The sequence below is a fragment of the Lagopus muta genome, chromosome 26 (genome assembly GCF_023343835.1).
Source record: "Lagopus muta isolate bLagMut1 chromosome 26, bLagMut1 primary, whole genome shotgun sequence".
Taxonomy (NCBI): Eukaryota; Metazoa; Chordata; class Aves; order Galliformes; family Phasianidae; genus Lagopus; species Lagopus muta.
The window spans coordinates 1,039,624-1,055,425 of NC_064458.1; the positions used below are offsets into that span (position 1 = coordinate 1,039,624).

The 15,802-nt window shown below is 54.9% G+C and overlaps 1 protein-coding gene across 1 annotated transcript in view; it reads right to left on the reverse strand.

The window, feature by feature from the left end:
* ELL (elongation factor for RNA polymerase II) overlaps positions 1–15,802 on the reverse strand; it is a 32,915-nt gene continuing 17,113 nt past the window's right edge. The window contains exons 4-12 of the mRNA XM_048927860.1: positions 15,546–15,709; positions 12,984–13,237; positions 10,223–10,347; positions 7,993–8,089; positions 4,994–5,495; positions 3,956–4,022; positions 2,761–2,932; positions 2,035–2,079; positions 1–1,355 (exon numbers count right to left, since the gene is read on the reverse strand). Coding sequence (XP_048783817.1) covers positions 1,251–1,355; positions 2,035–2,079; positions 2,761–2,932; positions 3,956–4,022; positions 4,994–5,495; positions 7,993–8,089; positions 10,223–10,347; positions 12,984–13,237; positions 15,546–15,709 — 1,531 coding nt within the window. The 3' untranslated portion in view covers positions 1–1,250. The remainder of the gene's footprint in view (positions 1,356–2,034; positions 2,080–2,760; positions 2,933–3,955; positions 4,023–4,993; positions 5,496–7,992; positions 8,090–10,222; positions 10,348–12,983; positions 13,238–15,545; positions 15,710–15,802) is intronic.

Consider the following 15,802-nt stretch of genomic DNA (forward strand, 5'->3'; position numbering starts at 1 on the left):
GGGGGTGCTGCTCCCCCCCCCCTGGGGCACCGCGAGCATCACAAAGCATCCAAGCAGAAGGGAATTTTGTTACCACTGGGTTTCATCCAGCAGCTGGACCCGTTTGGATGTTTAGGAATGGGAGGAGGTGGGAAAATAGGGAAGAGCTGCAGAGGGGAAGCAGAGCTTTTTGCCTTTGCTCCGCCCCGGGGCCGAAGGCGCTGTGGGATGGATGGGGCCGAAAGGAACGGCGGCATTCAAAGGGCACCTTTGTGCTGTTTGGCATCTTCCTGGCGCCCCTAAGAGTCCAAATTAAAGAAAGAAAAAAGAGAGAAAGGAAAAGCAGAAAAGGAAGAAAGGCTGGGGGAGGAGCCGGGGGGAGGCGCCCCACTGGGAAAGCGCTGCCCCACGGCTCCCACGCTGCAGGTCGGCCCCACAGCTCCTCCACAGCGCCTCAGCATGGGGGGAAGGCTTGGAAACGCCGGGCCTGAAAGGAGAGAAGGGAGGCACAGTTGTAGATGCAGACGGTCGGGGTTTGGTTGGTTGGTGGCTGTTGGTTTGTTTTGCCTTTTTTTCTTTCTTTTTTTTCCTTTTTTTCTTTTTTTTTTTTTCCTGTTCTTTTCGTTCATTTTTCTGTTTGTTTTTTTAAATACAAAAATAGACCACAGTCCTCATCGGCGAGTCGTAAAATCGGCCGCCCTGGGTACAAAACTACAAAAGTCAAAGGCGGGACGCGGCCCAGCAGCGCCATGGCTGGGCTATGGGGGGGGGGGGGGGCGGCACACAGAGCCCCGCGGCCGCCTGTCTGTCTGTCTGTCTGTCTGTCCGTCCCCACGCAGCCACGGCAGCACAGAGCAGGGTGGTTCTGGGTGCTGGGAGCACACAGCTCACAACAGGAACAGTCGCAGGTGCCACGGGGACCCCAGCAGCATGGCAGCTCCTCGCCGTTGGAAGGAGCAGCTGTGACCCAGAGGAACCCAGAGGGGCGATCGGACTTCATGCCAAACTTTAATCCGTGAAAACTGATTTTTAACCTTTGGGAGCTTCGGTGGCTGTAGGCGATTTATTTCCCTTAAGCGTCTTGAAATAAGCAGAGTTCCATCGGTTGCCTTCCGGCGTTCGGAGAGGCCAAAAGCAGAGCAGGCCGCGCGCCCCCGTCCGCAATCCCCAAATTCTTCAGCCACGGAGAACTGATGCTCATCTGTGAGCGGGGCCGAGTGGCACTGAAGGGATGGCGGCCCGCTGCAGCCCCACACGGCGCGTCCCACCGCTCAGAACTGCTGCTGGTCATACTCTGCTATCAGTTTTTTGATGTGGGCCAGTTTGTTGTGCAGGTATTCGCAGCGGTTCTTCTCCTGGCTGTAGTTGGGGTTGGTCTGCAAAGAGAAACCGCCGTGAGGGACGCGAAGCGAGCAGAGCTGCGTCTGCTCAGAGCAACCGAGGGCCTGAAGGCAGAGTGGGGCTGGGGAAGCTCAGCCCAAAGCTCTGAGCCCCTCGGGGCTGGCAGGGCTCAGCGCTGCAGGGGCAGACGATGATGCACAGCCCCAATGTGCTGCTGCACCGCCTCTGCCACCTCCACCACCGCTCAGTGCAAAGGATCCACGCTGAGTCCAACCAGCTGGCAGTGAGTTCAGTGCCTGCCAGGCACAGCGGCCCCAGACCTGCAGCACCTCGCTGCCCATCGGCCCCACGTGACACAAACTGCTCTGACTTGTGGGGCAGAGGCACCCATTTCATGTGTCCCCTCCTTTGCTCCGTGCTGCTCACAGCTGGAAGCTCCCCAGCACACAATGCACAAACTGCACACACAAACAGCACACACACACTGCACACACTGCACTGCACACACACACACTGCACACACACTGCACACACTCTGCACACACACAGCCCACAAACCCTCTCTGAACAACGAAGGCAGCACTTCTTGCACAAGCTCGAGCTGCACAGAGATGTGCTGACACGCTTTGGAGGCTGGGTCCTGTGCTTGGCAATGAATGACCTGCACCTTTCTCCACCCAGAAGCCTCATTGACGGCCAGAAATTGGCACTCACCTTTTTGATTTTCCGATATTCCTGTAGGATTTGATCGTGGATGGTCTGAAAAGGAAAAGGTAACAGATTGATTTCTAAGCTGTCAGCAGCTCTGCCACCCAAAGCAGCAGCTGAGCAACACAGGTATCTCTGAGCAACACCTGCTCCCCCCACGTGCTGCCCACCCCCAGCACTGCCCCACTGCAGCCCCAGCCCCGAAATCCCACGGCACGCTGACAGAATCACAGACATTTCCTCTGCAGCTCAGATTCATTTTTGCCCTGAGATACAAAGAACACTTTGGTGAGGAACTGGAAGATTTCTCAAAGAGCAGAAGGGTGCTGGAGGGAGCATTGAGCACCACAGGCACTCTGTGAGATCTGCTCACTGCACTCAGTGAGACTTCAGTTACAGGAGCTGAGCAACACCACGTTATTAAGACTGCAGATGGGACAGAAGCAGCTGACTGTGTGCCCTCCTGCCCTCCCAGCCCCGCTGTGCTCCCATCTGCACACACTGGGGTTTTCTGGCTGGTTATGGGATGCACTCAGTGCTTCCAGCAGCTTTTGGCTGCAGTCTCAGGGAGGCCTTTCCCCCATCAGCAAGCGCTGCGCACCCAGCTCCACCATGGGGGAGCACAGAGCTGTTGGAAGAGCAGCCCCAGAGCCGTGCGCCCGTCCTGCAGCCACGTCTCACGGCACAAACTGCAGCAGCCCCACCTCAGCTCCAAGGGGTTCTTTGTTCTACCTTGTATTCTTCAGAGCCCTGCAGGAGCTGCTTCAGCTTGGAGTCCAGCTGTGTGAATCGCCGCGTTATCCGCTCTATCCGCGCGTGCAGGTCTCTGTACTCGTTGTATTCTGCATTGAAGTCGTTTTTGTAACTCTGACGCTGCTCCAAAGAGGAAATGGCTGCGTATTTTCTAGGGGGAGAACAATTTTGTTCATCAGTTTCCACGTCCTCCACAGAATCACAGAATTGTAGGGGTTGGAAGGGACCTCCAGAGATCATCGAGTCCAACCCCCTGCCAAAGCCGTTCCTACAGCAGGTCGCACAGGTGGGCATCCAGGCAGGTCTGGAACATCTCCAGAGAAGGAGACTCCACCACCTCCCTGGGCAGCCTGCTGCAGTGAACAGTGGGACCCATAGAGACACATTGGGACCCACAGACTCCCACACCTCCCTGGCAGCCTGTTCCAGTGCTCCGTCACCTCACTGTAAAGCTCCATCCACACAGTGCACGCACTGCGGCGCCAAAGCAGGGTGACAGGTTGGGAACCAATGTGGTCTCTTGGGATCCGTGCCACAGCAGCACAGGGACAACAGGCAGGGCTGCTGCCCTGAGCTCTGTGCGAAATGAGCCGTTCCTTATCAGGGAGAGGCAGGATGCGATGTGCAGGCACTGCCTGGGAGCCATGGGAGGACGCTCAGATCGCACTGCAACCACGCTTCAATTCCTGCTGCCCCACAGAACACGGAGTTCTGCATCTGTGCCAGACCTTGGAACAGCAGGAGCACGAAGCTTCCAGCGCTCAGAGGCTCCAAAGGAGCTCAAGAGCCACTCAGCTGCTGCTGCAAAACGCTCTCAGCACGACTGTGTGGCAAACGTGGGACAACAAACCACGCTGAACAGATGGAATGCATCTCCAGCACCTTTGGAAGGCACCTGGATGCAGCTCATGTTTAACAGCTGCACCTTCGAGCTACACTGAAAAGAGCCAATTAACGGTGGTCCATTCATGCCTTAATGATGGCTCTAAACCTGACCTCCTGCAGCAAATCCTCCGTGATGGAAAAACCCATCAGCACCACAGGGTTTGTGGCTTCTTGCTCTATTTAATCCCACTCTGTGAAGTTTACCAAGCAACACCTGAGCCCAACACAAATCACTTTCTGACTTTCAGCTCGCTGTGTGACCCCAAAGGTGAGCAATAAAGTGACTCACAATAAATAATCCGGCATGTCCGAAGTTGACGTTGGTACACTGGAGTTATTGCATGTCCCATTTAAACCTGAAAAAGAAACAAAAGACACAAAAGCTTTCTTGTAGGCGTTCTTCAACTTTAAACCTCTGTGCAATTGCACTGTGAATTCCTGAACCTGTCTGCAGTATGCAGATATTGATTTCTAAAGCATTTCTGCTTTTGCCTTCAGTTGAGGAGAAGGTGCTGCCACCAACAGCAGCAGCTGTGCCTCAGCTCAGTGGGGAGATCCCAGGGCTTGGGGTGCGGGACTGAGGGGCTGGGAAGGAAGGCAGGAAGATGCAGAATGCGAGTGAGGAAGATGGTGGTGGCGAAGGAAGGTTTGCTTTGCCTGTGAGTGCCACCTACTGTCTGCAGACAGGACCCTGAAGGTCCCTGCACTGCCCCAAACAGGGGGAACCCGCTGGAACTGAACAAGAAACATCATCAAAAGGGAGCTGGAGCTACACTGCCGTGATGGAAAACACTTCTATTGCATCCCAACAGCAACAGCTGCACTGTTCTGCTGCTGCTCAGGGCAGTGGGGGACAGCAGGGAGGCTTCCAGCCCGGATGAGGCAGCTGCACAACTCTCTACCAGCCCTCCCCACCCCCTGCATTCAGTCTGGTGCCTAACATCTCACAGCAGTTACCCATCAATAGGTGACTGATATGACGACACCGATGATGGTTACCATCACCAAACACAAGTCTGGAATCAAGCAGTGCTGCGTTTCCAGCAGGTCTTGATGTCTGCCTTTCATCCCTGTGCACTAATAAAGTGCACTTAGTGAGGAGAAACACGACCCGGGCTGAGGTGGGTCAGAGCAGCACCAGAGGCTGAACAGGAAAGAACTGCCAGGCTCTTTGGAGAGGAGCAGCACTGCTGATTTGCACGCAGGGCGGCTGATGACACCCCATCAACCAGGCAGTGCCTGCACGTGAAGGGACACGGCCACCTCTTCCCCCAGATGGATTTGGGGCAGAAACAGCAGCCAGCACGAAGGGCAGCTGGGCACATACCTGGCGCATCCTGCGGAACGCTACCTAAGTCAGCATTTTTTATTACTTCACAGTCCTGCTTCTCCTCTTTGCACTTCTCTTCGCTTTTCTTCTCCTTCCTCTCTTTCTCTTTGTCTTTGTGCTTTTTGGATTTTTTCTTGCTTTTTACATACGAGCTGCAGTTGTGCTTGCTCGTCTGCGCACAGTCTGTGGGCGCGGGGAGGCTCAGCCTGTCGGCCGGCTCCGTGCCCTCGCAGTCTCTGCCGTTGTGGCTCAGGTCGTTGCTGACGTCAGCCAGCGGGTCGTGGGGCCGGGGCAGCTCCGGGAGGCTGGAGCTGGAGCTCACCGACTCCGGCAGCGCCGGTGGCAGCGCGGCAGAGGGGACGGGGATGGGGACCGGGACGTCCTTCCCGTTGGCGTTCAGCTTCCCGTTAAAGGTGGGCTGAGCTCGGTGAGCCAGATGTGAGATCCGGGGCTTCTTGTTGGCCAAGGGATCGATGAACTCCAGCGGCTGGGAGCGTTTCTGCGGAGGAAAAAGGAGAAGGAAATCTGAGCGCTGGCGGAGCTCGAGCATCGCGACCGCTAGGGGGGGGTGCGGGGCTGCAGAACAGGGGAGGCTGCAGGAGAACGGGCAGCGGGCACCGCGCACAGCCCTGCCGAAGCCCCAGCACCGCACACAGCCCTGCCGAAGCCCCAGCACCGCACACAGCCCCACGTGCCCCCCCTCAGGGCCCTGGCTGCGTTCTGTTGCTCTGCTGGCAGCACAGCCCGCACTGTGCCCCCGTAGCCCTGCCTGGTGTGCACCACAGGAGGACAGCCCTCGGCTCCCAGCTACTCCTTCCTCTTCTCAACGGGCATCTCCCAGAAGAGGCGAGGAAGCAGCAGTTGCTACAGACTCCCAGCCTACAGAGGCAGCATCCGTACGAGGCATATCAAGCAGGCTGAGTGATCTCTGCAGGCAGGCTCTGAGTGGCGCTGTGCAGAGCTAAGAGCCAGACCTGGCGATGCTTGCAGGTCCTCCCAGCTCAGGACACCCCGTGGCTCCAGACCAGAACATCCCTCTACCAGCAGAGCAGAGGGAGCACGCAGGTTTCCCCTCACTGCCCAGCACTGCTCAGAGCCCATGGAAAGTCCACCTCTGCGCAGCGGAAAGCAAGGGATGGTTTGGGCTATTTCTTTTGGCTATTTCATTGCTTTCTTTGCTGTCTCAGGCAGGGCTGTTTGCACATGGAAACTCTGCTCCATCCCAGCAGCACGGCTGGACATGCAGCTGCATTGCACCAGAGCCATCAATTCTCTTCTTATCCCCCCAGTTACGATTTCTCCTTGCCAGCTGCAGGGTCACAGTGACAGCATTCAGTGACAGATCCTGCTGCTGCCCATCAGGATGACTGTGCTGCAGGAGCTGCAGGAGCTGCAGGAGCTGCAGGGGTGGCAGCAGCAGTCAGACTGGCTCAGCAGCATCACTGCCTGCCCTGCAGCCCTGCCTCCAGCACCGTTCCAGCAGCCATTACCTCCTAGAGGAGGAACCATCCCCACTGCCCACAGCTCCCTGAGCAGCAGACAGACCCAACAGCAGCCACCCTCCCCTTACCTTCCCCTACAGCCAACAAAGCTAACCAATCCCACTCCTCTGCTGACTGGGACCAGCAGGAGAGCATCCCTTCTCTAAATGGAAGCTTCAGCTGTCTAACACCCAGCATCAAAAAGTGACAGCTGTGGTCTGCTGCCCAATGGGCACTGCTGGGAGCACCACTAACCTGTGCTCAGTTGCCCCTCCTTCATTAAGAATCCTGGACACAAACCAGCCAATCACCCAGAGCTCAACCAAGAACTGAAGAATTCCCCCCAAAACCTTTGTGTCTTTCAAAACACACAAAGTCAGAAGGAAGGTGATCTTTCCAATCTTAGAACAAAGCAAAGCCCACCTGCTAAGAGAGCACCATCCTTCCCAAGGCAGCTCGAAGGGGACCATTCCTTGCTCACCAGGAACGCGCCCGCAGCAGAACAAAGTGCATTTGGAACCGAGCACTTGGCAAACAAGTTGCGTGGTTCTTGTTCTCAATGGAGAATTGCTTACCTCTCACTGCCAGAAAGCACATAATTTCCTTACCTGCTAATATTCCCTGCCACTAATCCCTGGTGCGTCTGTCCAGACAAGTAAGCATTACACATTCCATTGGCAGGAGGAGAATAAATACTCAACTTGTCTGGGCTGACCCACAGCACAGAAGGGAAGGCAGCATTTTGCAGCATGAGTGAGAACAGCAGGGCTCAGAGGCAGCAGGGCTCACCAGTGGGACACACAGCTCCACACACAACCAAGGGCAGCTCCCTCCCAGCTCACGGGCACGGAGACCCAGCTAAAATGTCCTTCCTACAGCTCCGTGCGCTGGCATCTCAGCAAGTCACAGAGCAGACCAACCTGCTCCTGCTCTGTCACGGCAATTAGCTTGCAAAGGTCAAGGTTTTTAATAACTCAGCTGTGTTTGGGAGCTGCTTATTACTGCTTCGTTCCAGTCAATTATTAGTAATGAGTAAAACACAAGCTCACATTCTCCCTGGAATTCCAAGAGGGATGGAGGCACTTCTAAAAAATCCAGCCCTTAAACTAAAGCTGAGAGCACATCATCAGAGATCTGCAGCCAGGGGAGAAGCAGATGCTGAGGAACCCAGGATTAGACTCCAACGTAAGGGAAAAACCCTGCAAGCAGTGACTGAGCAGCCTATGGGTGGAGGTGTGCAGGAGTTACAAGCTCAGGCCCCACAGCAGTGCCCACTGCTGGCTGTGCTGGGTGCTGGGTGGCTGTGCTGGGTGCTGGTGGCTGTGCTGGGTGGCTGTGCTGGGTGCTGGGGGCTGTGCTGGGTGCTGGTGGCTGTGCTGGGTGCTGGGTGGCTGTGCTGGGTGCTGGGGGCTGTGCTGGGTGCTGGTGGCTGTGCTGGGTGCTGGTGGCTGTGCTGGGTGCTGGTGGCTGTGCTGGGTGCTGGTGGCTGTGCTGGGTGCTGGGTGCTGTGCCTACCTGAGGAGGAGAGCCGGAGCTGGCGGTGTCTTTTGGAGGACTCAGGGAAGGTGCTTCTCCTTGAAACCCACTGCTGTTCTGGGGCTGGCAGAGTTTCCTGAAAAACAGAATTCAGGCTCAGACGCTGTGTTACACGGCAGAGGGCAGCACTCGGATCTGCCTGCAGAGCACAGTGCCCTCACACGGCTCTGACTGCTGGGGGTGCCCTGACAGCAGCTCCTTTGGGCTCCCGGGTCTTTAAAATGCATTCAAGCCTGCCCTGCTCAAACCTGAACCTCCAGGTGCCTGCAGCCACAGAACGGCCCAGGTTGGAAGGGACCTCAAGGACCACAAAGCTCCAACCCCCCCATTTCACAGCAGCCCAGGCTGCCCAGGGCCCCATCCAACCTGGCCTCAAACACCTCCAAGGATGGACGGGGCATCACAGCCTCTCTGGGCAGCTGTTCCAGCACCTCACCACCCTCTTCATAAAGAACTTCCCCCCGGTATCCAACCTCAATCTTCCCTCCTTCATCTTAAAACCATCTCCCCTTGTCCTGCTGTTATCTACCCTTCCAAAGCAGCCCTGCACTGCTCTGCCCAATCTTATTTAGAACCATCTCAAATCAACCTAGAAAAGCACTGGCAGACTGAAGACAGGATGGGGAGCAGCGCAATTCCACACCCTGCACAGCATGGCAGCTCTTTGGATGTTTCCCGACCAGATGGAGAAATCCCATCATCTCCCAACACGTTAATTAGGGATTTCCAAGAAGCAAATGAAAGACAGCTCTGCTCTGACAGCGGCAGAGCACCTCTCTGCACTGGTGAAAGGGTGGAAAAACGACGTCAGGAGGAGCTGGGTGCAGCTCTCCCCATTCTCAATGTGTCCATTACCAGCAGAGCTGGATGCACAGCTCCCTTCTGCCCATGTCTTCCTCCTGCCCGCAGCCCGACGTGTTTTTTCCACTCTGCAGCCTCACTACCTGTGCAGGGCTTTGTTTGCACAGTGCAATGCATCCTTCCCAAGCTCTATTTTTAGGCCCTCGCATAACAGAATGCCACAGTTCCAGACAAAAGCAGCAAATACTGCCTTCTACAGGGAGAAATTACCTTTGCTGAAAGCCACGCAGACTGCGTGGCAGCTGAGTATTCCCATTTTATTATAACTCAACATGGACACCATTTGCATCAGTTTGGTTTCTCTTTAGCATGCTGAAGCACCTGGAGCGCAAGACGGTGTGACAAAGTCTCACCTCCAAGCCAGCTGTGCTTTCAAAGCATGGAAACCACTCAAACAGTGCATGCTCTGCTTAATTTATTGCACTGTGGGTCGAAGTTCTGCCCCAGCAACAACTCAGGTGCAGCATCTATCTGTGTGACAAAAGCTAGGTGGGATAAACACATCAAAAACCCAGGGAGCACACAGATAAACACAGAGTTGTGCTGGGATCTGGGAGCTGCAGACCCATCCCTGCTGCCTGCCAGCTTCTGGACTGGGAGGCTTCACCTGAGGACAAAGCCTTTAGCAAGTGATGGGACAACGCCATCACCTGCATCACCATCAGGGGTTGGATTCAGGCAGCTCTTGGTCAGCACAGAGCACAGCTGATGGGCAGAAGGACAACCAGCCATGCTGTAGGGATGCTACAGAAGTGCTTTGGTGCTTCTGCAGCCACATCTGTGCACGGCTCATTGCATCTCACATGGGATGCGACCGACGCTAAAAGAATTTCCAACACAGGAAAACCAAGGGAGAAAAACACAGCAAAGCACCCGAAGAACAATGCAGAAATTAAGCAGCACTTCTCCAAACAAAGAGCTCAGGGCTGAGCAGGAGCAGAGCGCGGGGACGCAGAGCTCTGCTGGTTCTCTGCAGCCCTGAGCAAACACAGCACAGGAAGTCCTGTACCAGGAGATATGGAAAAAGAGAAAGGAGAGTTTCAATGGAGCTGCCCTGGACACGCTGGCCTCACTCCAGCGTTTTAAGCCACCATGAAGCCCGAACAGCAGCAGCTCTTTACCCCATCCAGGTAAGCTCTGAGTTTCAACCACGGCAGCAGGCAGCCTTGGATCTGAAGACTGTGCCCACTTCTGCTATTCTCAAGCTTAACCAACTTCATCTGGAGAACAGATTTACTTAACATTAAATGGCAACTGCTTACAGCTCTGCTCAGTCTCCCCAGTTTATAGCTACCAACCTGGCCCAGCGTTTTCAAGCTGCAGATATCACAGAAGAGGGAATAATTACCGGACAAGAATCCTCTTCAGCAGCTGCTGGTCTCCTTCAGAATAGCCAGGCCAGTCCTTCTGCACCTCTTTGTAGACACAGTCTTTCAGTGTGAAAGTGCTGTCCTTGGCACTCAGATTTGCCACCTGCAACAAAAAGTAATTGGCATAAAACTGTTAGAATTTCAATTTCTCACTTGCTGGAACAAAAGAGATGCAAAAGATGCAGGCAAAGCTCTCAGCACTCAGCGGTTGGAGGGGGAATCAGAACAAGGGAATACCATAAAAACCACTCCCAAATTTTGTAGATTTACTCTGCTTTTCTTTTGCCTTATCAGTGTGATGGAACGGACTGAGGAACAAGTTGGACCTAAGCAGATTATTCAGCCTGGATGGGCTGGAACAGTTCAGCATCAGTTGGCAGCAGTCCTTGGAAGCCAACCCAGCAGGAAGAGGCAGCTCACAGCAGCTGAACCAGCACAGGGTGAGGAGAGGAAGGCTGCAGGAGGGAACCCCTGAGTGCCACGCCAGCCCAGCAGCAGACAGAGCTCCATCTGGAGGGGCAGCACAGAGAATCCCCTGCAGGTGGGATGCAGCAGGGAGATCACACTGCAGGTCGGGAGGAGAACTTTCCTGAGGACTGCTTTAGGGAGAGAACAGCAAAGCCTGTGACCCCCAGCTTGTAACGTGGGGTTTTACGTAAATCATCGTGCCCAAATCCCGTGCTGCAACTTCAGAGCACTTGAAGAGCACGAGCAGCTCTGTGACACTTGATCCAAGCCCATTGTGTTTCCCTTCCCCGCAGAACTGCATGGTGCCTACGTGGATAGGAAGCAGCGCTGGAACTGGCAGCATTGTGTTAGAATGGAAACAGCTTGCTGCGAGTTATCCCACTTTCATCAGTCTTTCCACAGCGTGACTGAAAATTTAACCTCTTGCTGCTGTCTGAAAACACGACGACAGCACAAACCAAGGACTGAACACACACTGATGCTGCTCTGTGTGAGCCAACCCTCCGTGGGAGGCTGCAGAGCACTGAGACCAGAAAGAGAGCAAAGCCCTCCATGGATGTAGAAAGGGACCCTGAGCCCAACGGTGGTTGGATCAGATCATCTCAGAGGCCTTCCCTTCCCGAGGCCAAGGGCTCTGTGGTTCTGCCATAGAGCAGAGGGCAGCAGCCCACCTCCCAGCCTGCAGCCCAGCATTGCCAGCTGCTCTCATTCACTGCTGCAGGACTGCTGCTCTCCAGCTGCACTCAGTGGCGGTGCTTGGGAGTTTGTTACCTGCACAGCGATGAAATAACCTCAGAAAAGCAGGTGAGGGAGTGGGAAGTTTTAATTAAAAAGATGCTGCTAATCTCGCTTTTTGGCCTTCGGGAAGATTTTGACCTGGTATTAAAAGCAAAAAGCTGGAAAACCAAATAGAGCCAAGCGCTCCTGATAAGTGAAAAATAAAAAGCGCAGCTCTGGCTTCACATGGCCAGCACTGCTTTCCCCTTCAGTTGTCAGCTTTCCAACACCCTGAGCCAACAGGCAAGAAGGCTGGAACTGTGCTTTGCATTGAGAGAGCCCAGCAAACAAGTCCTGCACAGAAAGCAAAGGCGGGCTGTGCTTGCAGGGCTGTTCTGCAGCGGATGCAGCTCTGTGCTGCTCTGCACACAGCCGGAGCTGCTGCCTCCCATTCTGCTGCGCTGGGCTCTGCAAGCTCCACCCCAGGCCTCTCAAAAATAGAAACCTTGCAAAATGAGGCAAAAAGGCCATCAGGAGGAACACAGAGTCCTGCAATGATGGGAGAGCACAAAAGCCCACACCTACATGCAGTCAGACACGTTGCCAAGGTGCAGCTTGTCACTCCTTGTATTTTAGCTAGTTGGTGCCACTGGTGGCCCTGGCAGTGCTGGGAGGAGGAGAGCCTACAGGCAATGTGCTGCAGCAAAGCCAGCACTGAGCTCTACAGGGGCGACCTGCAGCCACAGCCAGGCTCATCACCACCTGCTGGGGGCTGCTGAGCATCACCAGGAGATGAGCACCAAAGACAGTGCTGTTAAATGTGCTCCCAGCACTTGGCAGGCTGTGCAAAAGCATTGTAGAGCTGCTGGAAAACGAAGGGCTGTGGGATTAAAACGTAGGGAGGGAGTGAGCTGTGGCAGCAGGAGCCACCCCCAGCGACCTGCTCTGTGCCCTGGGCAAAGCAACCCCTCGTCAGCTGTGCATCTCAGCTATGGAAAGGAGTGAAATGAAAACAATCCGACACAGAAAAGGGCAGCTGCAGCATTTAGATAATAGCCGTGGTGTGTCTGGTACTGCCAGAGCAAGAAAGGTGTTTACTGCAATTCCTAAAATGGCACCTTCACCATGGCTCAAAGCGCTGAGGACTGATTCAGCCAGGAGACAGCTTTGCCACTTGGCATACAAATAATATGGTTAGCAAGAAGCTGCACAATCTGCACACCTAACCAGGGGCAGTGCTGAGCAGGAAAAGCACGGAGCAACACAAAGCTCAGCACGGAGGGACACGTCCTTCCTTCACATGGAAAACGCCTCACACCGCTGTGTGGCTGCGTTAATAAAGACCAGTGGAGCAGATTTATAGGTTATAACAATTCCCATCACACTGAGAGCCTCTGTCAGGAACTCCCCCTGCTGCCAACCTGGGTGCCCCCTAAGCAACTGAGCTGCTGAGCCGAGGTCGCACAGCACGCATTCGCACCCAAGCAGAATTCAGTGCCCTCCTGAGGAGAGGTTTCTCTTTACCTAAGGAGACGCCTCCATCTGAGTACAAACCTGCTGCAGAAGGTTGTCCAGCAAATCCTTGTCCTGCTGAGAAAGTCCATCCTTCTGCAATCTGAGAATAAGTTCAGGTTTCTTATAAGGCTTTAGTGCCAGTAAGTGCACAACCCTATCTTTGAAGGGCCTCTGAGAAATGGCGCTATTGCCTCTCTTTATTGCACTGGCAAGGTTGACTGGCGTTGGGCGCTTCCTGGAGGGAACAGCATCGGAAGCTCCTGGTGCAGGCTTACGCACCTGAACCTTTTTGCCTAAAATGAGACGAGAACAGTGAACTGCAGCAGTCACCTCGCAAAGGCCAGTGGTTTGTCAACGCGAACATGGAGTTCATCACACGCTCTGAAGTCCCCCAGGTGACACCGAAGGACACGCAGCCCCTCAGCTCAGCACCACCAGCGGCGCCCCGTGAGCAGCACGATTTGTGACAAGCTCGCAGCCAGCAGCAGCTCCAGAGACCGGAGCGCTCCTGGCCACGAGCTCACATAAAGCTCCCTTTGTCTGCCAGCTCTGCATTTATCCCCACTGTGAGTACCCCCGTGGTTAATCCCACCTCCCCAGGAGGACGAAAGTTTGGCATTATTATGTAGAGGAGTCGAAATGAGGAGTGGAAGGAGCAGAGTCGGTCAGCGCAGCTCCCTGCTGCTGAGCTCAGCAGAAGCACGGCTCCAGCAGATGTTTCTGCTTTAGAACAATAGGAACTTTATGGGGCCAGGTCCACCTCCTCTCTGCCGCACGGCCACGTGAATGGGGTCTAACGCTGACACATTTCCCTATTCATTAGTGCTGACTGTTCCCATAGAAGAACTCTGCTACTCGGCAGCCCTGCCTCCGGCCGCGTTTCGCAGCAGCCCAGCTCAGCTCCATCCCAGATGCAGCTCTTGCTTTCTTACAGCATGACACAAGAATTCATTTTTCCCATTCCTATTGAAAAACCAACTTGAACTGGAATCCTCGCAGGTCCCACAGCACTGACCAGAGCACGGAACTCAGAGAATGCCCTGCTGTGAACACAGAACGGGTCACAGGGCCAGGCTCCCGCCACCAACGGCAGAAAGAGCAAATCAAAACAAATGCAAGGGTTCCAAGGTCACAAAAGTGGGGATGCAGAAGCAGCACTTTGGTTCAGGAACGTGACCTTCCTTGGGACAAACAACGTCCAGCATTTATCGCAGCGAGCTGGGAGCTTTATCTCCGCGTGGCAATGCTGCGCTGCTAGGAAGCAATGCTTTCAACTGAGTCATCTGGAGGTGCTGGTGACTGTCTGCACTGTTTGTTTTACTGACATGCAGATTGCATAACCGAGTCCCCATTTCCTGGCTCGCTGTTACGCTGATGCAGAGAAGTCCAACCCAGCGGCAGTGGGGCTGTGCAGGAGGAGGGGGAAGCTCTGCTCCCACGTCAAACATCCCAGCACAGCGGTCAGCAGGGCCTCGCCGCCAGCTGTGGGCTATGGGAACATTTACAAGCCTTCTACAGCTCCCCTCACTGCCAGGTTGTGAACAGCAAAAACATATTGTGACATCTCCACTTGGGGCTGCCGCCAGCACGGGCAGCAATGGGGGGAGAAGAAACTGAGGCCAGAGCACTGCGTCCCGTACAGCATCGCGTGTGGATGGATGTGACTGCAGTGCACACAGACGCACTCAGTGCATATAGGCACAGCTCCCTACAGACACTGCCTACACGCACCAACATCACTTCACAGCCACGCTGCCCTCCTGTTCTCCCCTCCTGCTCTCCCTGTTGCCCTGTTCTGATGTTTCAGGTAAACTGCCCTGCTTTCCAGCTGTCATTTTTTAAGGCAAGTTGGGCTGCATCCTTCTGGGAAGCAATCTGCTCTGAGAATCTTCTGAGCCCGACTTCAGCCACTTACTGTAACGTCCTCAGATATAAGCTAAACAAAACAGTCCTCTCGTCTACAGGAAATCAATGCATTTCCTTCCTGATTACTATCTGATTTCTCAGTTTTGAGCACTTGGCGGATAAAACAATGAGTCAGGGTCAGCTCTGCTTGCTGCAACGCACCACTCTCAGCACAGACATCCCCTGCAGAGGGGCAGGCTGCAGACCCCGTGGGCCTGGAGGAGCTGGGCTCTGCTCACAGCTGACCACACAGACCTGACTTTGTGGCCAGGTTGAAGTTAAGCAGGGAGCAGTTCCCATCAGTCTCCGCAGGCTCCTTCTGGAGCTCACTGATAACTCACCACACTTTAATTCCCTCTGTAGAGATTTCTCCCTTTGCTGGCACCATAAGGTGGTTCCTCCGAGGCTGCAGCCAGCAGCTCTAATTGGGCCTCCTGGCTGACGACCACGATAGCATCAGTGTGCTGCACCACTGCTTGGTGACAGAGCCACACCGGGGTGACCGCAGAGCCAGAGGGTCGAGCGGAGATGGAAACCATCAAGTCACAGTGCAAGGAGGCCAACACTGCCATTCACCAGACACACCAACGACACCACCAGGCGTTGGTGGAAGACATTCACCCTCGGTCACTGGCAGCAAAACGAACAGGAGCACAACCTCAGCAAGGACAGCCCCCACATCGAGGTGCTGCTTACCTACATATCTGCCCCCAGGCTTAATGACGATGGCACTCCGGCTGCGCGTCTCCTCCTCCGCCTGCGCCATGCTCTGCCGCGCCTTCTGGTACGAGTCGTCGGTGGCACACACAGTGATCTTGTCCTGTATGCTCCCCAGGCAATCCAGGTGGATGTTGCCGTTGCTGCAAAAGAAAAGCAGTGCAGAGGATGCTCCCACGGCTGCAGACAGCTGAAGCTGTGCTAAGGAACAACAGGGGGGTGCAGAGAGATAAGCC